Source organism: Macrobrachium nipponense, chromosome 11, assembly GCF_015104395.2.
Source record: "Macrobrachium nipponense isolate FS-2020 chromosome 11, ASM1510439v2, whole genome shotgun sequence".
In the NCBI taxonomy this organism is placed as follows: Eukaryota; Metazoa; Arthropoda; class Malacostraca; order Decapoda; family Palaemonidae; genus Macrobrachium; species Macrobrachium nipponense.
In genome coordinates this window covers 104,727,917-104,749,518 of record NC_061087.1, presented here as the reverse complement: position 1 = coordinate 104,749,518, position 21,602 = coordinate 104,727,917, and the positions used below count along the sequence as shown (strand labels likewise).

The 21,602-nt window shown below is 47.4% G+C and overlaps 1 protein-coding gene across 4 annotated transcripts in view; it reads right to left on the bottom strand.

The window, feature by feature from the left end:
- The window catches only part of LOC135208023 (oxysterol-binding protein-related protein 1-like), a 186,896-nt gene that overhangs the window by 103,376 nt on the left and 61,918 nt on the right, over positions 1-21,602 (bottom strand). For all 4 annotated transcript variants that reach the window (XM_064240142.1, XM_064240148.1, XM_064240134.1 and 1 more), the window contains exons 6-9: positions 20,636-20,780; positions 16,495-16,640; positions 16,006-16,221; positions 15,667-15,801 (exon numbers count right to left, since the gene is read on the bottom strand). In XM_064240142.1, the coding sequence (XP_064096212.1) occupies positions 15,667-15,801; positions 16,006-16,221; positions 16,495-16,640; positions 20,636-20,780 (642 nt within the window). The remainder of the gene's footprint in view (positions 1-15,666; positions 15,802-16,005; positions 16,222-16,494; positions 16,641-20,635; positions 20,781-21,602) is intronic.

The window sequence follows — 21,602 nt, the reverse complement described above, 5'->3', positions numbered from 1 at the left end:
ACCATGACATGATTTAGATGACGTGACTTGGAGCCTCCTCTGTTTATACAATGTACTACCACTGCGCTGTCCAGAACTAGCTTTATGTGGGAGTACTTTGGTGGGCGCAACCTCTTTAGAGTCAAGAACACTGCCATTGCCTCCAGTACGTTTATATGGAAACTGACTGAACTGAGGTGACCAAGTTCCTTGAACCTTTTTGACCTGGGAATACCCTCCCCAACCGCTTAAGGACGCGTCTGTGTGGATGGTGATCTCTGGTGGAGGGAACTGAAGGGGTACTGACACTGACAAATTCTTGACTTTCGCCCACGGCCGAAGTCGATTCTTTAGAATCAGAGGGACTGAGGATAGTTTGTCCCTGGACCTGACATTTGCTCGTGAGCGCCAGATTCTGGTTAGGTCTTTCAGTTTGGCTTTCATTAAGACGTTCGTCACTGATGCAAACTGGAGAGAACCCAGGATCCTCTCCTGAGCCCTCCTTGACGCCAGTTTGTGACTTAGAAATTGCTTGACTGACTTCGCTATTTCTTTCCTTTTGGCTGATGGAATCGACAGAGTATGGAGGATAGATTCCATTGAATGCCCAACCACTGAAAGTTTGACTCTGGAGTGAGTCTTGACTTGGTCCTGTTTATCTTGAAGCCTAGATATTCCAGGAACTTGAATCACTTTCAGTGTAGCTCTGTTGCATTCCTCGACTGTTGAAGCCCAGATCAACCAATCGTCGAGATACGCTACTACCATAATCCCTTGAGACCTGAGTTGTTGCACTACCACTTCAGCTAGTTTCGTGAACACCCTGGGTGCCACGTTGAGTCCGAAGGGAACTACCTTGAAGGAGAATGCCTGGTCTCCTATCTTGAAACCCAGATATGGACGGAAGTGTCTTGCAATAGGGATATGATAGTAGGCGTCTGTAAGATCGATAGAGGTGGTGACGGCCCCACGGGGAAGTAAGGTCCGCACCTGCGAGATCGTGAGCATCTTGAACTTGTCGCAAGCGGATGGCTAAGTTTAAGCGGGACAAGTCTAAGATTACCCTTCTTTTTGTGAGCCTTTCTTTGGCACGCTTGAACAAGCGACCTTGAAATTTTAATCTCTTTGACTCTCGCTATAGCTCCTTTCTGAAGGAGGTCCTCTGCGTACTCTGTCAATTCCTTGGAAGGAAGTTGACGGAAAGGTTCGGATGGAGGTGGGTTCGTCAACCAGCTCCAACCCAGGCCTTTTGACACTATGCTCTGAGCCCATTCGCTGAAGTTCCACGGTGGCGAAAGTGAAACAGCCTCCCTCCTACCTGAAGTTCTTCATTGGTTCTGGAAACCGCCTCGGCCTCCTCTGAAGTGCTTTCCCCTATTAAAGGGGCCTCCCGATCCTCTCCCACGAAAGGAACGCTTACCTCTGCCTCCTTACCCGAGCGGTCATACTTCTGTGAAGCTTGACTCTCGAAGGCTTGATTGTAAGCCGGAGAGATGGCGTAAGAGGTGGAGGGCTGAGGCTGAGGGGATATCACATAAATTGGTTGTGATTGAGCTTTAGAAGTGGAAGGTTGGGCTGTTTGCACTAAGGGCACCGCTGGGAACTTGCTGAGAAAAGCGTGGCTGCTTTTTCTGGTAAAGATGGAAACGCCTAGGTTTCCTCTGTCCCTTACCTTTAGGCGTTAAGTCTTGCCTCCTCTTAGCCGTAAGGCCCCAACGGTCCTTAAGGCTCTGGTTCAGCCTCGTAGCCTCTGACTGGACTTCCTTCACCATAGCTTCTGGGAAGAGATCTGCTCCCCAGATGTTAGACGAGAGTAACCTATTCGGCTCATGTCGAATGGTTGCCTCTTGTAGGACATGCTTCCTACAATTCGTTCTAGCAGTGGCAAACTCAAACATATCCGACTGTACCGTTTGAGTCAGGGATTTGGTCATGAGTTTAAAAAGCGGTTCTGAGCCATAGGCTATGGTCGCTACCTCGGACATAGCCATAGAGTGAATTGACCTGGCTAATCGCGATTTCGCGTCAAATTCAGCCTGAATAAGGCTATCTGGGAGCCTGGGTAGCTTTTCACCAAACTGATCCATAGCACAGTCCGGTTTGAGTTTGCCAGCTGAGAAGGTGTTCGGCAAGTCCTTCCCACAATTCTCCGGCTGAGGGAAGCAACGGAGATGTGGGATCTGCTTCCTTCAATTGAGGCATGGGTTCCCCCTTTTGGGTCCGCTGGGATGGTAGACCTCGCGATCTTTGTCAGGAACGGGAGCGGGGTACTCTCATCCATTGTGAAAATGGTAAAGGGACTCTTAAAAGGTTGTATCTTGGTATTAGAACAATCCATGTCCTCTAAACACCTGAGCCATTCTCTCTGAGCCTGGTCTCGTGAATAGACGAATGTCTCCTTTGGTACCCTATCATCCCGCACCATGGCTGACGCTGTAAGCCTTGCGTAGCCTATGAACGGAGGCTGGAGGTCTTCCGGGTAGAACTCGAAGTCCTCTATCCTTCGAGTTCCAAATTCCGGTATAGAAAATGAGACCGTCTTGGAAGGGGGCGTATGACGCTACTCTCCTGGATTGTACATCGAGAATGGAGGTAGCGAGTCATACGGAGGAAGCTGAGTTCCACTCGTATTGGAAAGTGGGGGAGAGGCTAGAGGGGCTTCTCTCAGTCCGGCTATAATGGAGTCCTGGGACGTAATCCTATCCGACAAACGAGAGATCATTTGTTCCATGCTACTCTTTAGGGACCCAACCAGGTCGCCCACCTGTTGCAACAGGCCAGCATTGGAGTCCAAGGACGGAGCTGCTGCGGAGGTGGAGGGGTGGCTCTGAATCGGAACCAAGGGTAGCGGAACTGGTGACTCTGCCGGGGTGCGAGATCTCTCTCTGGAGGATTTACTCCTCGAGGACTTAGAGCCGGAGCTAGAAGCTTTAGACCTGTCTGCTCCGGGATTTCCAGCCGGAGACTTACGAGAGGAGGATGAAGCCGAAGTCGTCTTCTTAGACGACGACGACGTCTTAGACAAGGATTTCACTGCTTGACCCTTGACTTTAGGTCTAACCGAAGCGTCAGGAGGAGTATACAATTCATCACCTGTAAAGCCTTGGAAGGATGGAGAGGTTGCAGGAGTAGAAGAAACAGTTACGCCCAAGGGTGACCCTTGGGTGTCCACCCTACTTACCTCGACCAACAGGTCGTCTACACCTACCATAGGTTCCACATTAATATCTAAAGTCGCGACGTCGTGGAGATATCCTGGTCTTGGTCAGTTAATTGAGGCAGCCAGCTGTTGTTGGATGAAGGCGATAGTCGGGGCCGCCTCTACTGGGTCGACGTATCCTGTCGCCTTGCCTCCGGGGAAGATTAACAGTGCCAACCGCTTCTCTAAGATGTAGGGCATACCCTTGGCGGCGTTCTTCCCAAAACCGCCGACCCAGGCCCGCAGGGTTGCCAGTGCGGTAATCCCTCACTGCCGGCGCCTGGAAGAGAGGGCGTAGATTAGATTTAAGAATCACTTAAAACTAAAACTTAAAAGTATAACTTAAACTTAGATGCCTTAAGTTAAAGTGAATGATGAAAACTTAAGCATAAAACAGAAGCGGAGCATCTACCGGAGATGGAATCTTTACTACCCCATCTAAAAGCTGCTCACCAGATCATAACATATGGTACACGTCTCATGGTACCAGACCTGGATGTCCCCGTGCAGAGTCGCGCATGGAGCATGGGACCGGCAAACTTCGTGTCCACATGGGTCCTGAAGTGTGGCGGCGCATCCCGGATGCTCACAGTTGGTGGCCTGTAAGTGGGAAGACACATGAGTATCTTAAAGAATATCACTTACAGGCTAAAGGACAGAAGAACTCCGTTGCATGCCGAGCCCGGAAAAAATTTGGGCATAACCCCCCCCTGCTTCGCCTGAATAGGCTATAATCCCGGAGGGATCCGGTAAAACTCGTAAGGGAGGGGGGGGAAGGTTTAAGGTACTTAAGATAAACTTATAGTTAATCTAATAACACTTAAACCTAAAACTCAAACGAACCGGACCAAGTCCAGTGCGTAGCGGAGTGTAGTAACTCAGCAATACGTTAAGGTTAGCAGGGACCCACTGTATGTTCCGGTCCACTCTACTGAGTGGACTAACACCTTTCCGCTGGATGCCAGGACTCCGGTCAGGAAAGGAGCCCTAGTAAGGTGGGAAAGAGCGAGAAGACATACAGGCTCGAGCGAACACGGAGCGACAAGGAAGCACGGATGGGGGGAGGCCAGTACCCCCACCACATTACCACCCGACCGGACCAAGAAGCCGGAGAGGTCGAGTCCAGTCTGGGTCTGTCCCGTCTCCCTGACCCCTCCGCCTGGGGGGAGAGAGGGAAGCAGGCTCGGGTATGTGGAGCGAGCATGGGCAGACCGACCCACCCTCCCCCGACTCTATGGAAGAGCGGGAGGGGGGGGGAAGGTGACTGGGCAGGCGTCTGGCTGTCTCGTGATCGCGTAGTGACCACGAGGCGGTAAGACCAAAACAAGACAACTAAGCCTAGGACAAACCAACTGATCAGAGAGATGCTATCGGGAAGCAACTGAGTATGGAAAAAGCAGTGGCATATAGGCCCACTGGGCCAAAACCAGCTGATCAGAGAGAAGCTATAGGGAAGCAACCGAACTGATGAGCGGTAGAATAGGCTCAATGAGCCAGGACCTAGGCTAAGCCAGACGCCTAACTAACCTAACCATAACAAAATACATGGTACAATAAATAAATTAAAAGAAAGAAAACAATATAGTAGGAGAAAAAATTCCAGGAGTGTACGACTAACCCGAAGGAAAGTCTACCACTCAAAGCTAGTCAGAGGCCGATACTAAGAGCCGGGACTAGGGTCTGGAAGGAAGAAGTCTACATAAGGTAAAAGACATGCATGCATACAAACCTGAGTAGACAGTACCCTAAGTAAAACGGAGTAATAAATATAGAACGTACACAGACAAGGGGATGTTCTAGGTATGGGAGACCAAGAACGAACCCACCACGAGGCAGAACCATGCTGCCATGCTTCCGACCCAGAGTTCGTATTTATACCTAAAAAACGGCAAATACTTGACTCAGGGCCGGAAAAAAACCAACTAACATAAAATACTGAGTACTTAACTTAGCTGCTGCGATAGCTGCACGCTCCATTATAGATAAATCCAACGAAAGGGCACAAAAAACACAGAGAGAAAAATAGCACGTGTGACTCGTGTGCGCTAACTGAAAAGGATGGCCACCAGAGGCGCAGCAGTCGGCAGCATGGGATGGAGTAGTAGTAGTACGAGCTGCTCACTCTGTGGGTCGGCTCCCCTCATGGAGGGTTTTTGTAGTGGGAGATTTCTATTGGCATTTTGGCTCGTGGTAGTGGTCTCACTCGCCTAGTGTTCATACCGACATCCTCTTGGAGGGTGAGCGAGTCAGTTATACTGACCTTTTTCTTTATTTTATTTATTCTCTGGTATGTGTTAGTACATTTACCCTAGAAATAATAGATTAAAGGATATTTCGCGCAGCGACACGAGCTGAGCCCAGAAATGAATATGATGCAATCAAAATAACATATGAAAATGAAAAAGAATACTGCACTTGCAATTTCCCTTTCACACAAAATAAAAGGGTAAGGATCAATTCCCGGGTAAGAGCAGAAACCTTGATCCATAATGAATATTGATGCAATCAAAATAATATATGAAAATGAAAAAGAATACTGCACTTGCGATTTCACTTTCACACAAAGTAAAGGGCTCGTGCCGAGAGCATTTGTGCCCTCGGCACCGAGCGCAAAGGGCAAAAATATAAATGAAAAATGAAAAAGAGTACTGCACTTACAATTTTCACTTTCACACTTTCACCCAAAAATACACCGCTCGGTGCGAGCGCGCTCCCACCCTCGGCACCGAGCACAAAGGACTTGGGGATCGATCTCAGGAAAAAACTCAATTTTCCACATTTACGAACCTCAACCCCGGCACAGTCGTCGGGTAATAGGAGGCGCGGAGATTACATCGATCCTTGATCCATAATCATAAATAAACAAAGTGTATATGAAAAATGAATATGCGTACTTACAGTTCACTTTTACACACACAAAGTAAGGGAAAACACAAAAAAATCCTGAAAGCAAACGACGATAAAGCGGGCAGAGAGCGATGGTGAACAACGTCCTCACACCACACGGGCGAAAGCAAAAGTGGTTCTTCACCTCCCAGTCGTGCTGTGCGCGCACTGTCGGACAAGCAGTTAACTACCGAACTCCCTTGTTCGAAGCTTACGACCGTTCCAGCTGCCGCTAGTTACTTCCCATTGTTAAAGGACCGATGGTTTGTATAACGTATCGGAACAAATATCTTTCGCTCAGTTACCATTTTAGATGTTATAAGTTTTTAAATAAATCTTTTAAATATAACAATTTGTCGAAAATTGTATTTTTCCTAACTATACAAACCTGAGGTCCTTTAACAATAGGAATGGTACTTAGCGGCAGCTGAACCGGTCGTAAGCTTCGAACAATGGAGTTTGGTAGTTAACTGCTTGTCCCGCAGTTGGCGGTCAGCTCGACTGCGAGGAGAGGAGTCACTTTGCTTTAGGCCCAGGAAACGCAGAGTGAGGGGTGGCATGAGGTGGGACTATATGTAAAAGACCTCATGTTTGTATAGTTAGGAAAAATACAATTTTTGACAAATTGTTATTTGTTCCGGTACGTATACAAACCCTCGGTCCTTTTACAATAGGAAGACTCGCTTAATGGTGGGTGGAATCTGAGTCTTATGAACAGACTGGCGTTCGTCCTACCTTGGTTCCCTCCCTGATCGTAAGAGCAAAGGGAGGGATCCTAGCCTCTGCCCAGCTGATCGGGGTGTGCACCGCAGGATCAGTGGTCAGACTTCTGGACCAAATTTATAAGAGGGAGGCAAGCGTACCTCTTATAAATAGCAACAAATGCAAGAACTAGTTCCTACTTCAAGAGCCAAGATGAAGTCATGGGTTTGTCTCTTGTTGGCTTCCACTCCCCCCCCGCCCCCCCCTTATTGGGGAGTGGTGGATAAAAACTCCTATCCCTAATGAAAGGGATAGGATGGAGCTCGGTTGTGTAGCTTACCTGCATCGGCCTCCTGTTCAGCGTAGTGACGACCGCGGCCCTCTGCCCACAGGTAGAGGAGGAAGAAAGAAGGAGGAAGAACGAAGGAGGAAGAGAAGCCAGTCACACTCTCTTTCACTCGTCCATTCATGCAGTCACACAAGGATATGATGCTGTTCTGTCCGCTCAGGTGCTGGGTAGACTACACAATATGTTGAGCAGCCACCACGGGTCCCAAGGAAAAAGTGTCCAAGGACCTGTGGGTAATATCCTGAAGGTAGACAGAAGTAAAGGTGGTCTGGTTGGCCCAAACCCCTGCCTTCAGAACCTGCGCCAGGGAGAAGTTCTTGCGGAACGCAAGGGTTGGACCAATACCTCTGACTTCGGGGCTCTCGGACGAAGGGTACAGGTGTCGTCACTACCATCCGCGTTGTACGCCCCCATCCGCGTCGTACGCCCTCCTGATCACCTCACGTATCCAGAAAGAAAGTGTGTTCTTGGAAACTTCTTTCTTGGTAACCCCGACGCTAACGAAGAGGCGTCGACACTCAGGCCTGAGGTGTCGAGTTCTCTTCAGATAGCGCCGTAGCGCCCTCACAGGACAAAGCAGCATCTCATCCACATCATCATCAGTAAAATCCTTCAAGGAGGGGATTGTGAAAGACTCGAACCGGTCGTCAGGGACCGAAGGATTCTGAGTCTTCGCCACGAAGTTCGGGACCAAATCGAGCATCACAGATCCCCATGCTCTGGAATGCTTGACGTTGTAGGAAAGACCATGAAGTTCCCTTACTCTCTTCACCGATGCCAGGGCCAGCAAGAAGAGGGTCTTGAGGGTCAGATCCCTGTCTGACGACTCTCGGAGTGGCTCGAAGGGTCTGCGAGTCAAACTCCTAAGGACGAGAGTCACATCCCACCCCGGGGGCCTGAGTTCCCTGGGTGGGCAAGACCTCTTGAAGCTCTTCATCAGGAGGGAGATCTCGAAGGAAGAAGAGATGTCCACACCTCGCAGTTTAAGGACTAGTGCCAGGGTGGCTCTGTATCCTTTAACTGCAGAGACGGAGAAAAGCTTCTCTCGGCGAAGAAAAATGAGGAAATCCGCTACCTGCTGAAGAGTGGCTCTGAGAGGAGAGAGACCCGTCCACGACACCAACCACAGAAGACGGCCCACTTCCCCTGGTATACAGCTGCAGAGGACTGTCTGAGGTATCCAGCCATCTCTGTTGCTGCGCTGCGAGAAAAGCCTCTCTCTCGCAAGAGATGGTGGATAACAGCCAGCCGTGAAGACAGGGCTCGACCGACCGGTGGTACCGCTCTACGTGTGGTTGGCACAGGAGGTTGTGCCAGAGGGGAATCTCCCTCGGTGCTTCGGCGAGCTGAGCCAGCAGGTCCGGGTACCAAACAGCTTGAGGCCATTTGGGGGCCACCAGGATCATACGGAGATTCGAGGTGATCAGCGCCCTGCTGATCACCTTGCGAATCAGACAGAACGGGGGAAAGGCATAAACGAAGAGGTTGTCCCACGGGTGTTGAAGAGCGTCCTCTGCAGCTGCCCCTGGGTCCGGCACAACTGAGTAGAGAACCTGGAACTCTTGGAGAGCGAAGAATGCTGCCTTGAGCTCCAGGAAGTTGATGTGAAGGGGCTTGTCGTGCTGATCCCACACACCCACAGCCAGCAACTCCTCCAGGTGTGCGCCCCATCCCTCGGTCGATGCGTCCGAGAACAGCAACATCTCCGGGGGGGAGGAGTGCAAAGAAGCACTCCTCTTACGAGGTTCCCGTCGTCCAGCCACCAGGCTAGGTCCTGCCTCACCTCCTCCGTGAGGGACACGGGGAAGAAAGGCGGGTCTCCTGCCTGTGACCAACTCTCCTTTAGTCTCCACTGAAGAGACCGCAGGTGAAGATGTCCATGAGGAACTAACTTCTCGAGAGACGACAGGTGACCGATCATGACCTGCCACTGCTGAGCTGGCTGCTTCTGTCGAGACAGGAACGGTCTTGCTGCCTCCCTGAACCTGCTGATCCGCGAATCTGCGGGGAAGACTCGCCCTGCTACCGTATCGATCAGCATTCCCAGGTACTTCATCCTCTGCTTGGGCTCGAGATCCGACTTCTCGTAATTCACTACGATCCCCAGATCGCGGCAGAAATCCAGGAGTCGGTCCCTGTTCTGTAGCAACTGCGAGCGGGAGCTCGCCAGGACTAGCCAATCGTCGAGATACCTCAGAAGACCTATCCCTATCGAGTGGGCCCAAGTCAACACCAGCGTGAACACCTGTGTGGCGGTTGAGAGACCGAAACAAAGTGCCCTGAATTGGTACACCGTCCCATCGAGGATGAAGCGGAGGTACTTCCTGGAGGATTGATCCTTACCTTACCTTACAGACCTTACATCTTGTTCGGGTTGCCCCAGGTCCCTCAGTGTGAGGCACCTCTAATGTCTACCAGAGAGTTGCTAGTACATCTTCCGGTATATTTTGCATCTTCCAATCTTGGATGGTCTGGGATGCAGTTTAGATATTTGTCGAGCTTATTCTTAAACACATCTACGCTCACTCCTGATATATTCCTCAGATGAGCTGGCAACGCATTGAATAGACGCTGCATTATCGATGCTGGTGCGTAGTGGATTAATGTCCTGTGTGCTTTCCTTATTTTTCCTGGTATAGTTTTGGGCACTATTAATCTACCTCTGCTTGCTCTTTCTGATATTTTTAGTTCCATGATATTTTCTGCTATTCCTTCTATCTGTTTCCATGCCTGAATTATCATGTAGCGTTCTCTTCTCCTTTCTAGACTATATAATTTTAAGAATTGTAGTCTTTCCCAGTAGTCTAGGTCCTTAACTTCTTCTATTCTAGCTGTAAAGGACCTTTGTACACTCTCTATTTGTGCAATATCCTTTTGATAGTGTGGGTACCATATCATATTGCAATATTCAAGTGGACTACGAACATATGTTTTATAAAGCATAATCATGTTGTTCAGCTTTCTTGTTTTGAAGTGCCGTAACAACATTCCCATTTTTTGCTTTACATTTTGCCAACAGAGTTGCTATTTGATCATTGCATAACATGTTCTATTCATCATCACACCAAGGTCTTTAACTGCTTCCTTATTTGTGATGGTCTCATTATTAGGTCCCTTATATGCATATAGCTTTCTTTCTCTGTCTCCATAATTTATTGATTCAAATTTATCAGAGTTAAATACCATCCTATTACCTCTGCCCAATCATATACTTTGTTAAGGTCTCTTTGTAGAACGCGTCCTATCTTCATCACAAGTAATTTCTCTACTTATTCTTGTGTCATCTGCGAAACTACTCACTACCGAATCCTTCACATTATTGTCTATGTCTTCAATCATAATAACAAACAGTATTGCAGCTAACACCGTACCTTGCGGCACACCGGATATTACCTTGACTGGAAATACGCGTCCTTCAGATCCACAGAAAGCATGAGGTCGTTCTCCCTCATGGAATCGAGCACTGATCGTGCCATTTCCATTGTGAACCGAGTCTGGTGAACGAATCGGTTCAAGGGAGAGAGATCTATCACCGGGCGCCAGCCCCCGAGGACTTCTCCACCAGGAAAAGTCGACTGTTGAAGCCCAGCAACTGATCCCATACGATCTCCACAGCATGTTTGCTCAGCATAGCTTCTACTTCCTGCCGAAGCGCAATGTCCTTGGTCGAACCAGGAACGTAGGTCTGAAGATGGACCGGGTTGGAGGCGAGGGGTGGCTGAGACTCGAAGGGTAGTAAATATCCCTCCCGAAGAACATTCACTATCCAGGTCTCTGCTCTGTAGCGCTGCCATGTTGCCCAATGGCTCGCCAGGCAACCCCCCACTTCCGGCAGCAGGTGAGGGGGAACACTGTCCCTAGCGTTTCCCGCCTCTCTTCGACTTCTTCTTCCCAGATCCTCCTCGAGAGAAGGACTGGGAGGAGGGCTGGTTACGGTCGCTCCTTACCGAAGAAGTCGAAGGCAGAGTCTTTCCTCTGGGCTTCGACGAAGCAATCGTCTTAGCCGCAGAGGAAGTGCTAGCTAAACTCTTTGGCTTAGCCGCAGTCGCTCGAGGTTGCCCAGCCACCTTCGAGACTGCCTGGTGGACCAGACAGTCACTGTCATCAGTGCGCCATTGTTCCACCGCAGCGTCCACCATCTCTCTAGGGAAGAGAGAGGAGGAACTCCGCACCGGTCCGTTGCGAAGACCCAATGCCGCCTCTCGCCCAGCCGCCCTGGTCACTCGGGTGAGGACAGCGTCCCTACGCCGAAGAACCAGGTTGGCCCACAGGTTAGCCGTCTGGTGGGCCAGGTAGGAGATGGCCCTACCTCTTGACTGGCACAGTCTCACAAAAGCCGGGTTCCCTTCAGGAGTGATGTTCCCCAAGGAGGCCGCGGTTTTCGACACTGTGAGGGACCACAGGTCGAGCCAGGAGACTGCTTGGAATGCTGCCATAGCGATAGATTCCAAGGCAAGTACCTCTTGCTGCGAGAACCAGAGGTTCTCTGACAGGAGCTGCTGCAGAGACACCCCCGGAGTTAGCCTAGCCAGCCCCGGGTTAACCTGTTTGGGCGGCAGAGGATCTTCCGAAGGCATGTAGAATCTCCTCTGTCATGGTAGAGGTGGGGTAAGGAGCTTGGATGACCTACCGGACCGAAGCGAACCCTCCTGTCCGAAGAAAAGAGCGTCCACCTGGCTCAGCACACTGTCAGCCAAGGCTGATCGCGGCAAACCCACCGTCGTCCTGAGTTCCTTTTTGGGACCACAGAACGACTCCAAACCCGATGCGGGCTCGGATGGTGGGAGCAGGGATCCTTCCCTGAGGTCGTTGTGCTGACGAATCAGCGCAATAACCTCTGAAAATGACCTCTGGATCTCGGGAGTGACTGCATCCTGGGGAGACGGACCGTCAAGCCCATCCAGCGAGAACGCCTCCCGAGAACCTCCTCCTTCCACAGGAGGAACCACAACAGACCCCTCATGGTTTCCTCCTGCCACTTGCGCATACGATCAGGTTCGTAGGGCGTCGTGGGGGGATCACGAGGGGCGCGCCCCTCACGATCACTCCTGATCGCCTCACTCTTCCCGGTGAAGCCCGAGGAAGTTGAAGGGATAGGAGAGGAAGACCTAATGCTGCCCCCGCGCCCACCGGCAGAACCAGTGTGCTGAGGGGGCTGCAGGCCTAGTCGAGCGGCTGGACTGAGAACAGCAGCGACGGTCCCGAGCTTCAGAAGAGCTGCTGCTAGTCCCCCTCTCCGCCCGGTCCCGGTGGGAGCGGCGGTCAGGGGACCGGCAGAGTCCGCTGTCGCGGTGGGAGCGAGGCCTGTCCTCACAGTGCGCCACATCGCTTGGACGAGCAGAGGCTGGTTCAGGCGACCAAGGAGACCGCTTCCTTGCCTCAGCCCGCGGACGGTCTGGGACCGTCGCATCAACCCTGGGTACCTGCAGCTCGCTACAAGAATGATCGCTGCGCCAGTGTTCCGCCCCGTGCCTGGATCCTGGCGCCGAGCGGACTCGGTTACCTGGGTCTTGGCTGCACGGTCACCGGTGGGCGACCATACACTCGGTACCTCTCGCAAACGAGAGGCCGAGACGGTACCTGGCGCCGAGGCAGAGCCTCTGGCGCCAGGCGAGGAGGTACCGGTGTTAGCCAGTGCTCCTCCGGTCCCCATCTTCTTCTTCCTTGCGGAAGGAGAGATGGGGCCCCGTTCCCGAAGGAACAGGAGGACCAGCGGAAGCCCCAACCTTCCCACCGGAGTGGGAAGGACCCTTAGAAGTCTCAGAGCGAGCCTTCTTATGGGGGGAGGAGGCGACCTCTTTCTTCTTAGGCTGTGGGGCCTTAGAAGTTGAAGGGGAAGCGGCGGCAGACGACAACAAAGACAACGATGAAGACGACGACAACACCTTCCTCCTCTTCTTCTTCTTCTTCGTCAGGTTCTTCAGGACCACCGTCAGGTCTTCCATCCTGGACAGAGTCGGGGCAGTTGCCGAAGCAACAGGGCTCGACTGCACCTGTCCGGAAGGACCTGGGGTGGGAGCAGCAACACCACGAGCAGGAACGACGGCGGCAGGAACTGGTACTGGAACTGGAGCAGCAGCGTGGACAGGAACAGGAGGTGGGGCAGGAGCTAGCGGCATCCTATGCACAGGTGGCAGGTCTAGCGGAGAGCTCTTAGGACACCGGAAGTCAGGGGCTGAGGCGAGAGCGGCAAAACCAGGTGGCGGCGTCACAGCGGGCATCCTCGCCTCCGTCAGTGGCGCAGCGTAGCCAGGCGTGGATACCGTAGTTGTAGTGGTGGTGGTCGAGCCGTGGGTAACCAGCGTAGACCCTCTCGTCAGGTGACTCAGCAGCCCCTGAATCGTCGGTGTCCCCTGGAGCCCCAGCGAGTACCAGGCCCGGCCGAGATCGTCACCCGTGGCAAGCAAACCTGAAGAAGGGAACAGAGTTGGGTTAGTAAGGGGGGGGGGTTACCCCTCGCCCGGGGGGACAGATCCCACCCCGAGCGAACGGAAGACACAGAATACAGCTGGATGTCGGGGTAACTCGCACCCCCCCTCTCTACGCTCGACTGATCAAACGAAGAGAAGGAACGAGATACCTCCCCCGAAGGAGAAGGAGCCATACGAGGGAGCTGAGATGGAGGGAAGAAAGAGGAAGACGTGTCCGTGACCAGGGAAGCAATCGGAGAATCCTCCGATGACTCCCTGGTCGGCATACGCGGCTTCCTCCTCCCCCCATAGCGCTCCCACTGCCCCTCCAACCAAGTAACACATACATCACGTCTCGGTGCGAGAGCAATCTCGCCCTCTACACCGAGTACAAAACTCATGAGGGTCGACCTCAACAGAGGACCGAAAGGCCTCACACTTATGGCCCTCCACACCAGGGCACAATCTGCGGCTGATGGGGGGGCACGGGGGTCTCTCCGGTTCTCGGGATTCCATAGCGAAGTTCAAACACTGTATGAAAACAAAAAAACACACGTACTTACGTATCCTTTTGCACAATCACACAGTAATAGAAAAAGCCAAAAGAAAATCTTCACGCAGTGAAGCATGCAAAGCATACGGCGATAGCGGGCAGAGAGGCGGACAACACGTCTGTCTCCGTCGGCGGCCGAAAGCAAAGTGACTCCTCTCCTTGCAGTCGAGCTGACCGCCAACTGCGGGACAAGCAGTTAACTACCGAACTCCCTTGTTCGAAGCTTACAACCGGTTCAGCTGCCGCTAAGTACCATTCCTATTGTTAAAGGACCGAGGGTTTGTATACGTACCGGAACAAAGAATGTTAAGTGTAAAGTACAATTTAGTTTAGATTACGAACTACAGGCAGTCCCAGATTATCAGTAGGGGTTCCGTTTCGACAGCATGACAATAGTAAGCAAAAATCGCAAATCAGCGATTTCCGGCACTTTTTGGCACTGATAACTGGACATTGGTGCCTCTGCTAGGTATGTATCGGTGCCAATACCCGATTACCAGTGCTGATAAGCAGAAATTGGCGCATATTAAGTGCCGAAAATCGCCAACTTTCGTCATTATACAAGCGCCATAAACCAGGATTGCTGATAACCAAAGCTGCCTGTACATGGAATTGCTGTTAGCTGTAAGATACCTAGAAAATATTCAAGTACAGGCTATAATATAGGGTCCTCCTAACCTAAAAGACTTTGTTACTTATTTGAAAGTCAGATCCTCAAAGTGTCTATTAAGCCGAGTTGCTGTACAGGAAATGAAAATTTCAAAAAAAAAAAAAAAAAAGAATTACAGAATACCGTAAATAACATGCTAAATGTTATAGTTAGAGTGTACTTCATAGAGCATCAAACTATATAAGGCAGTCCGTGGTTACTGGTGAACTTGGTTCATGGCGATCCAGTTTGCGTCATAAAATCAGCGATTTATGGCAACATAACACGCCGAGTTTCGGTTATCGGCACCATAAGGCACCAATAATAGAGTTATGGTGCCATAACAGACCTAACAGAAGTGCCACAAATCACCAAGTTTTGGTTAATGGTGGTTTTTGTTTATCAGCTGTTTCGGTCTACAGTGCCTGGCATGGCATACAGAGCCATTAACCCCATTTTTCAATGCCATTACCTGGTTTACGGTGCTGTAACCCACTTTTATGGGGCTTAAGCTGCCATAAGCACTACGTACTTGTTTCCATTATAATTATGATGTTCTGGTTTACAGCAATTTTCCATCAGAAATGGACACCAATCCCCCAACCCATAAACTGGGGACTGCCAGCTATTTCCTAGCTTCTAGTACATCATAAATACTAGAACACTGTCAATGATAAATTTATGACACTGGTGAACTAGGAGAATAACTTCACAGGTGGATTTATAAAATTTTCTTGAACACTTCCTGGTCACATGTGTAGGTCAGCATATTCTCTCTGCTAGATTATTTTACTTGATAATTCCTCTCCAATTACTCTCTTAATTCGTCTCTCTTATTATTATATACTACGTATTCTTCAGTTTTAAGTCATCCTCTCCTTGTAATTTTTATCCTATTTTACTAAAAACCACCTTTAAATAAACTTATAAGGTACATACACTCATGCATCCAAGAGGCTTGACACTTCTTTCTACTGGACCATCATCATCATCATCATCATCATCGATAGAAAGTCCGTGTTGGACATAATGGGTAGAAAACCTGATGTGATTGGCTAAAGCAGCTACCCATTTCTGAAATGGTCAATAAAATTTACTAATAAAAACCAGTTTGTCACTAAGGCTTCATGTGAAATATTGATCAATATTCAGACTATCAAATAATTTTTTTTTTGTGTCTATCCTATCACTGTGCAACCTGAATATACTATTACATTACTGACTGTTAACCAATTGACAAACTTAAATGAGACAACTCAATGAAAACAAACTACTTACTTGTCTATTGACAGCAGCAGAGTGTATTGGATCTGCTGTTGCAGCCAATCTGTGACAAGTTCCATCGTTGTACTGTATTACAAATATAGCACCGTCTCCTCCAATTGTTGTCAAAACCTTACAGTTGTCTAGATATTTGTAGTCTCGCCGGCGTACACCTGAGCTTGCATCTGCACGGCTATTGAAGAAAGTTAAGACACCCCTTTCTAAAACACCCTGTAACAGATCAATTTATGTGTCAAAATCAGAAAATGTAGAGGATAATCAAATTACTTTTTTCAACCCTTCAAGTCAAATTTGGAAAGCATATTCCAATCATTTCTATGCTTCTCCTTGACTGTTACATTCCCTTTTCATCAGTGACAAGTGTCTAGGCAACCTTTTTGACAAGTACACAAATTCAATACAGATGAAAATTTCCAATAATGAACACTTTCATATTATGAATACAGAAGTAGAGAAGCATGACAATAATAAACCACTACATACCCAAATCATTCTCCATCCGATAATTCGCGTTTTCCTGAGAAGCGGACCTTCAAATCGAGATGCACTGCGATGAAAGCTGCGGACTGGCTGAACTTCCAAAACCTGCTGCATCTGTTGTGTTTGTGCTAACTCAAAAGCTGTCTGATCTGAAAAACAAGTAAAAGCTATTATTTCTAATACTTAATAGCCAGACTCTCATCCCAGTAAAATAATAGGAGCGTAAAACATTTTATTTTGTACGAGGTCAGCCATCGAAACATCAAGAGCCTAGTAACAAATGACATCCATCACTTCATTAACTTTGGTAGAAAATAATTATGTGCTAAATATTTATGTGCAAGAGACCTTTTTCCAAAGTACATTGCAGTCAGCACAACAGAGTTTTGTTAAATTTCGGGTTATCATTAAATACTCGATTCTACGTATTCGAAATATGTGCTACATAACATCTAGACCTCAATTTTGTATGCGCAAAGAAAACTATCATGGTACAACATGAGCACGTACGATTTAATATTTACCTACAGAAGCTATCATGTGCACTACATGATACTATATTAGAAAACAACGGTAATAATGTATCAGTAAAAACATTGAAATAATAATAATAATAATAATAATAATAATAATAATAATAATAATAATAATAATAATAATAATAATAGGAAATATGGAGATGCTACATCAGAAGCAACCCGACGGAGAGAAGATATAGAAGGTTGGTCAACATCTGGAATGAAAGGAATAACACCCCCCAAACAGAGCAGAGGCTGGCAGATCAAGTAAGGAACATAAAGAAAAAAAACTGGCTCTCCCCAACAGAAAGAGAAGAACTGGAAAGGGAAATGTCACACGACAACGAATTACACGAAGACGAATTGAGAGACGATGCCACAGAAGACAACAGGGATGATGAGGTATCAAACAACGACACACGAAGAAACACCGACGATGTAACAGAGAGGACGGAATGGGTAGAAAAGATCAGACAATGGATGGAGCCAGATACAGAGAGAACAAAGATCCCCTCCATGAAAGCCTACAACACCAAGAAATTAAGGAAGAAAACAAGTGAGGTCAATGAAATAATGGGCATAATACACACCACCAGTATCACAGAAACAAATAATTTGGCATATGCAGGAGCAAGATTAGTAGCAGAACTGATGGGGATTCACACCAACACCACCAGCACAACCAACCGAACAGAAACCAAAACAGCAACCTCCTTGGAAAAGGTGCCTGGAAAAGCAAATCATGGTGATGAGATCTGACTTAAGTAAACTGAAAGAGATGGCAGAAAAAGGCTAAGAAGCAATAAAACAAGGGAGGAACTCAACGAGAAATACAAAGTACAAGAGAGGGGACTAAACAACACAATAGAAGATGTAAAACAGAGGCTTAAGGCCAAAGCACATAAGATCCAACGGTACATGAACAAGAATAAGGGATACCAACAGAACAAACTATTCGGAACCAACCAGAAAAGACTATACAGCCAACTAAGAGGGGAAGACAACCACCCAGAAATTCCTGAAGCCGAACCAAGTAAGAGACTTTGGGAAAACATATGGAGCAATCTGGTATCACACAACAAACATGCAACATGGCTCCAGGAAGTCAAGGAAGAAGAAACAGGGAGAATAAAACAAAGATTCACAGAGATCACGACAAACACAGTCAGACACCAACTAAAGAAAATGCCAAACTGGAAAGCCCCAGGTCCCGATGAAGTCCATGGATACTGGCTCAAAAACTTCAAGGCCCTACACCCATGAATAGCAGAACAACTCCAGCATTGTATCTCAAATCACCATGCACCCAAATGGATGACCACAGGAAGAACATCCTTAGTACAAAAAGACAAGAGTAAGGGAAATATAGCCAGTAACTACAGGCCTATCACCTGCCTACCAATAATGTCGAAGTTACTAACAGGTATCATCAGTGAAAGGCTATACAACTACCTAGAGGAGACAAACACCATCCCCCACCAACAGAAAGGCTGCAGAAGGAAGTGTAGGGGCACAAAAGACCAGCTCCTGATAGACAAAATGGTAATGAAGAACAGTAGGAGAAGGAAAACCAACCTAAGCATGGCATGGATAGAGTATAAGAAAGCCTTCGACATGATACCACACACATGGCTAATAGAATGCCTGAAAATATATGGGGCAGAGGAAAACACCATCAGCTTCTCCAAAAATACAATGCGCAACTGGAATACAATACTTACAAGCTCTGGAATAAGACTAGCAGAGGTTAATATCAGAAGAGGGATCTTCCAGGGCGACTCACTGTCCCCACTACTCTTTGTAGTAGCCATGATTCCCATGACAAAAGTACTACAGAAGATGGATGCCGGGTACCAACTCAAGAAAAGAGGCAACAGAATCAACCATCTGATGTTCATGGACGACTTCAAGCTGTATGGTAAGAGCATCAAGGAAATAGATACCCTAATCCAGACTGTAAGGATTGTATTGGGGACATCAGGATGGAGTTTGAAATAGAAAAATGCGTCTTAGTCAACATACAAAAAGGCAAAGTACCGAGAACTGAAGGGATAAAGCTACCAGATGGGAGCAACATCAAACACATAGATGAGACTGGGTACATATACCTGGGAATAATGGAAGGAGGGGATATAAAACACCAAGAGATGAAGGACACGATCAGGAAAGAATATATGCAGAGACTCAAGGCGATACTCAAGTCAAAACTCAACGCTGGAAATATGATAAAAGCCATAAACACATGGGCAGTGCCAGTAATCAGATACAGCGTAGGAATAGTGGAATGGACGAAGGCAGAACTCCGCAGCATAGATCAGAAAACCAGGAAACATATGACAATACACAAAGCACTACACCCAAGAGCAAATACGGACAGACTATACATAACACGAAAGGAAGGAGGGAGAGGACTACTAAATATAGAGGACTGCGTCAACATCGAGAACAGAGCACTGGGGCAATATCTGAAAGCCAGTGAAGACGAGTGGCTAAAGAGTGCATGGGAAGGACTAATAAAAGTAGACAAAGACCCAGAAATATACAGACAGGAGAATGACAAACAGAACACACGACTGGCACAACAAACCAATGCACGGACAATACATGAGACAGACTAAAGAACTAGCCAGCGATGACACATGGCAATGGCTACAGAGGGGAGAGCCAAAGAAGGAAACTGAAGGAATGAAAACAGCGGCACAAGATCAGGCCCTAAGAACCAGATATGTTCAAAGAACGATAGACGGAAATAACATCTCTCCCATATGTAGGAAGTGCAATACGAAAAATGAAACTATAAACCACATAGCAAGCGAATGCCCGGCACGTGCACAGAACCAGTACAAAAAGAGGCATGATTCAGTGGCAAAAGCCCTCCACTGGAGCCTGTGCAAGAAACATCAGCTACCTTGCAGTAATAAGTGGTACAAGCACCTACCTGAGGGAGTGATAGAAAACGATCACGCAAAGATCCTCTGGGACTATGGTATCAGAACGGATAGGGTGATACGTGCAAATAGACCAGACGTGACGTTGAATGACAAAGTCAAGAAGAAAGTATCACTCATTGATGTCGCAATACCATGGGACACTAGAGTTTGAAGAGAAAGAGGAAAAAATGGATAAGTATCAAGATCTGGGAAAATAGAAAAAAAAATCAGGACAGAATATGGGGTATATGGCCAGTAGAAATTGTACCCATAATCATAGGAACACTAGGCACGATCCCAAGATCCCTGAAAAGGAATCTAGAAAAACTAGAGGCTGAAGTAGCTCCAGGACTCATGCAGAAGTGTGTGATCCTAGAAACGGCACACATAGTAAGAAAAGTGATGGACTCCTAAGGAGGCAGGATGCAACCCGGAACCCCACACTATAAATACCACCCAGTCGAATTGGAGGACTGTGATAGAGCAAAAAAAAAAAAAAAAAAAATAATAATAATAATAATAAAATACTAATAAACATCAACTTGCCATTGCACTCTACATAAAAATGCAACTTCACATCGCATGCTACAAAGTTATGTCTCAAAGAATGCCTTGCTTAATAACAAAAGAAAACTACCAAAACAAAAGCTATCAAAAGATATAAAACATTGCAATAAAAAAAACTTCTGGACCTACTATTCAAATTCTTTATGGCTGGATCACAGCCATTCTGCAGAAGCACAACAGCTACATCTATGTGACCTCGATAGGCTGCACAATGGAGGCTAGTGTTTCCCTGTGAGTCTACACAGTTCACATTTGGGGCTGCCGGCTCCCGGAGCTGTAAATCAAATTAGTCTTTGAAAAAAATATCCTGACGTGATAGGCTTTGGAGATTTTTATAACACAACACCCACAAAAAGTACAAATTGCTAAAATCAAAAGGTTACATACAGAATTGAACCACTAAATTAATACCGCCTATGCCATGCGTTAAAATAAATATCCTCACAAAATGTAATAAAAAATCATCAAAACAAGTGGTTTCAACACAATATTTACAACAACAACAACTGCTTTTAAGTAATAAAAATAAAACCTAATACAGACTAGTAGCCACTATAAGCTATATGTAAATAAATAAGGGAAACGCAAAAGAACGTCGTCCTTGTACTATTTTGAATTCTGAATGGTACAGTGCATAAACCATGTACTCAAATTATAGCTTTAATATACAACTGAAAAATGCATTCATCTATTTTATTGGTACACCTGACCACTGAGACAACTCTATTCTCAAACAGGTTTTTAAGAAGGATTTGTTCATAAATGAACATAGAAACTGGAGCAAGGCTTAAAGAATGTAATCTGTAAAAGTAGGAAACGATCAATGGATACAAATATACAAAGTAATGCTTCTAGCAACAGAAGTTCATGATCTTGTAAAGACCTTTTGTACAACATACAATTCACTGGACAAGGCATGGTACACTTCAGGTGGTAACCTGCCTATGGAAAATATTTCTAAGAAATAAACTAATTATCTTGCTAGAACACCTCTGGAATAACCATCACTGATTGATGAATAGTTTTTCACCAACATGTAGATGAGCTGAACACCATTTTTTCTTATACCTACTAAATCTTACATGCACAGTCCATA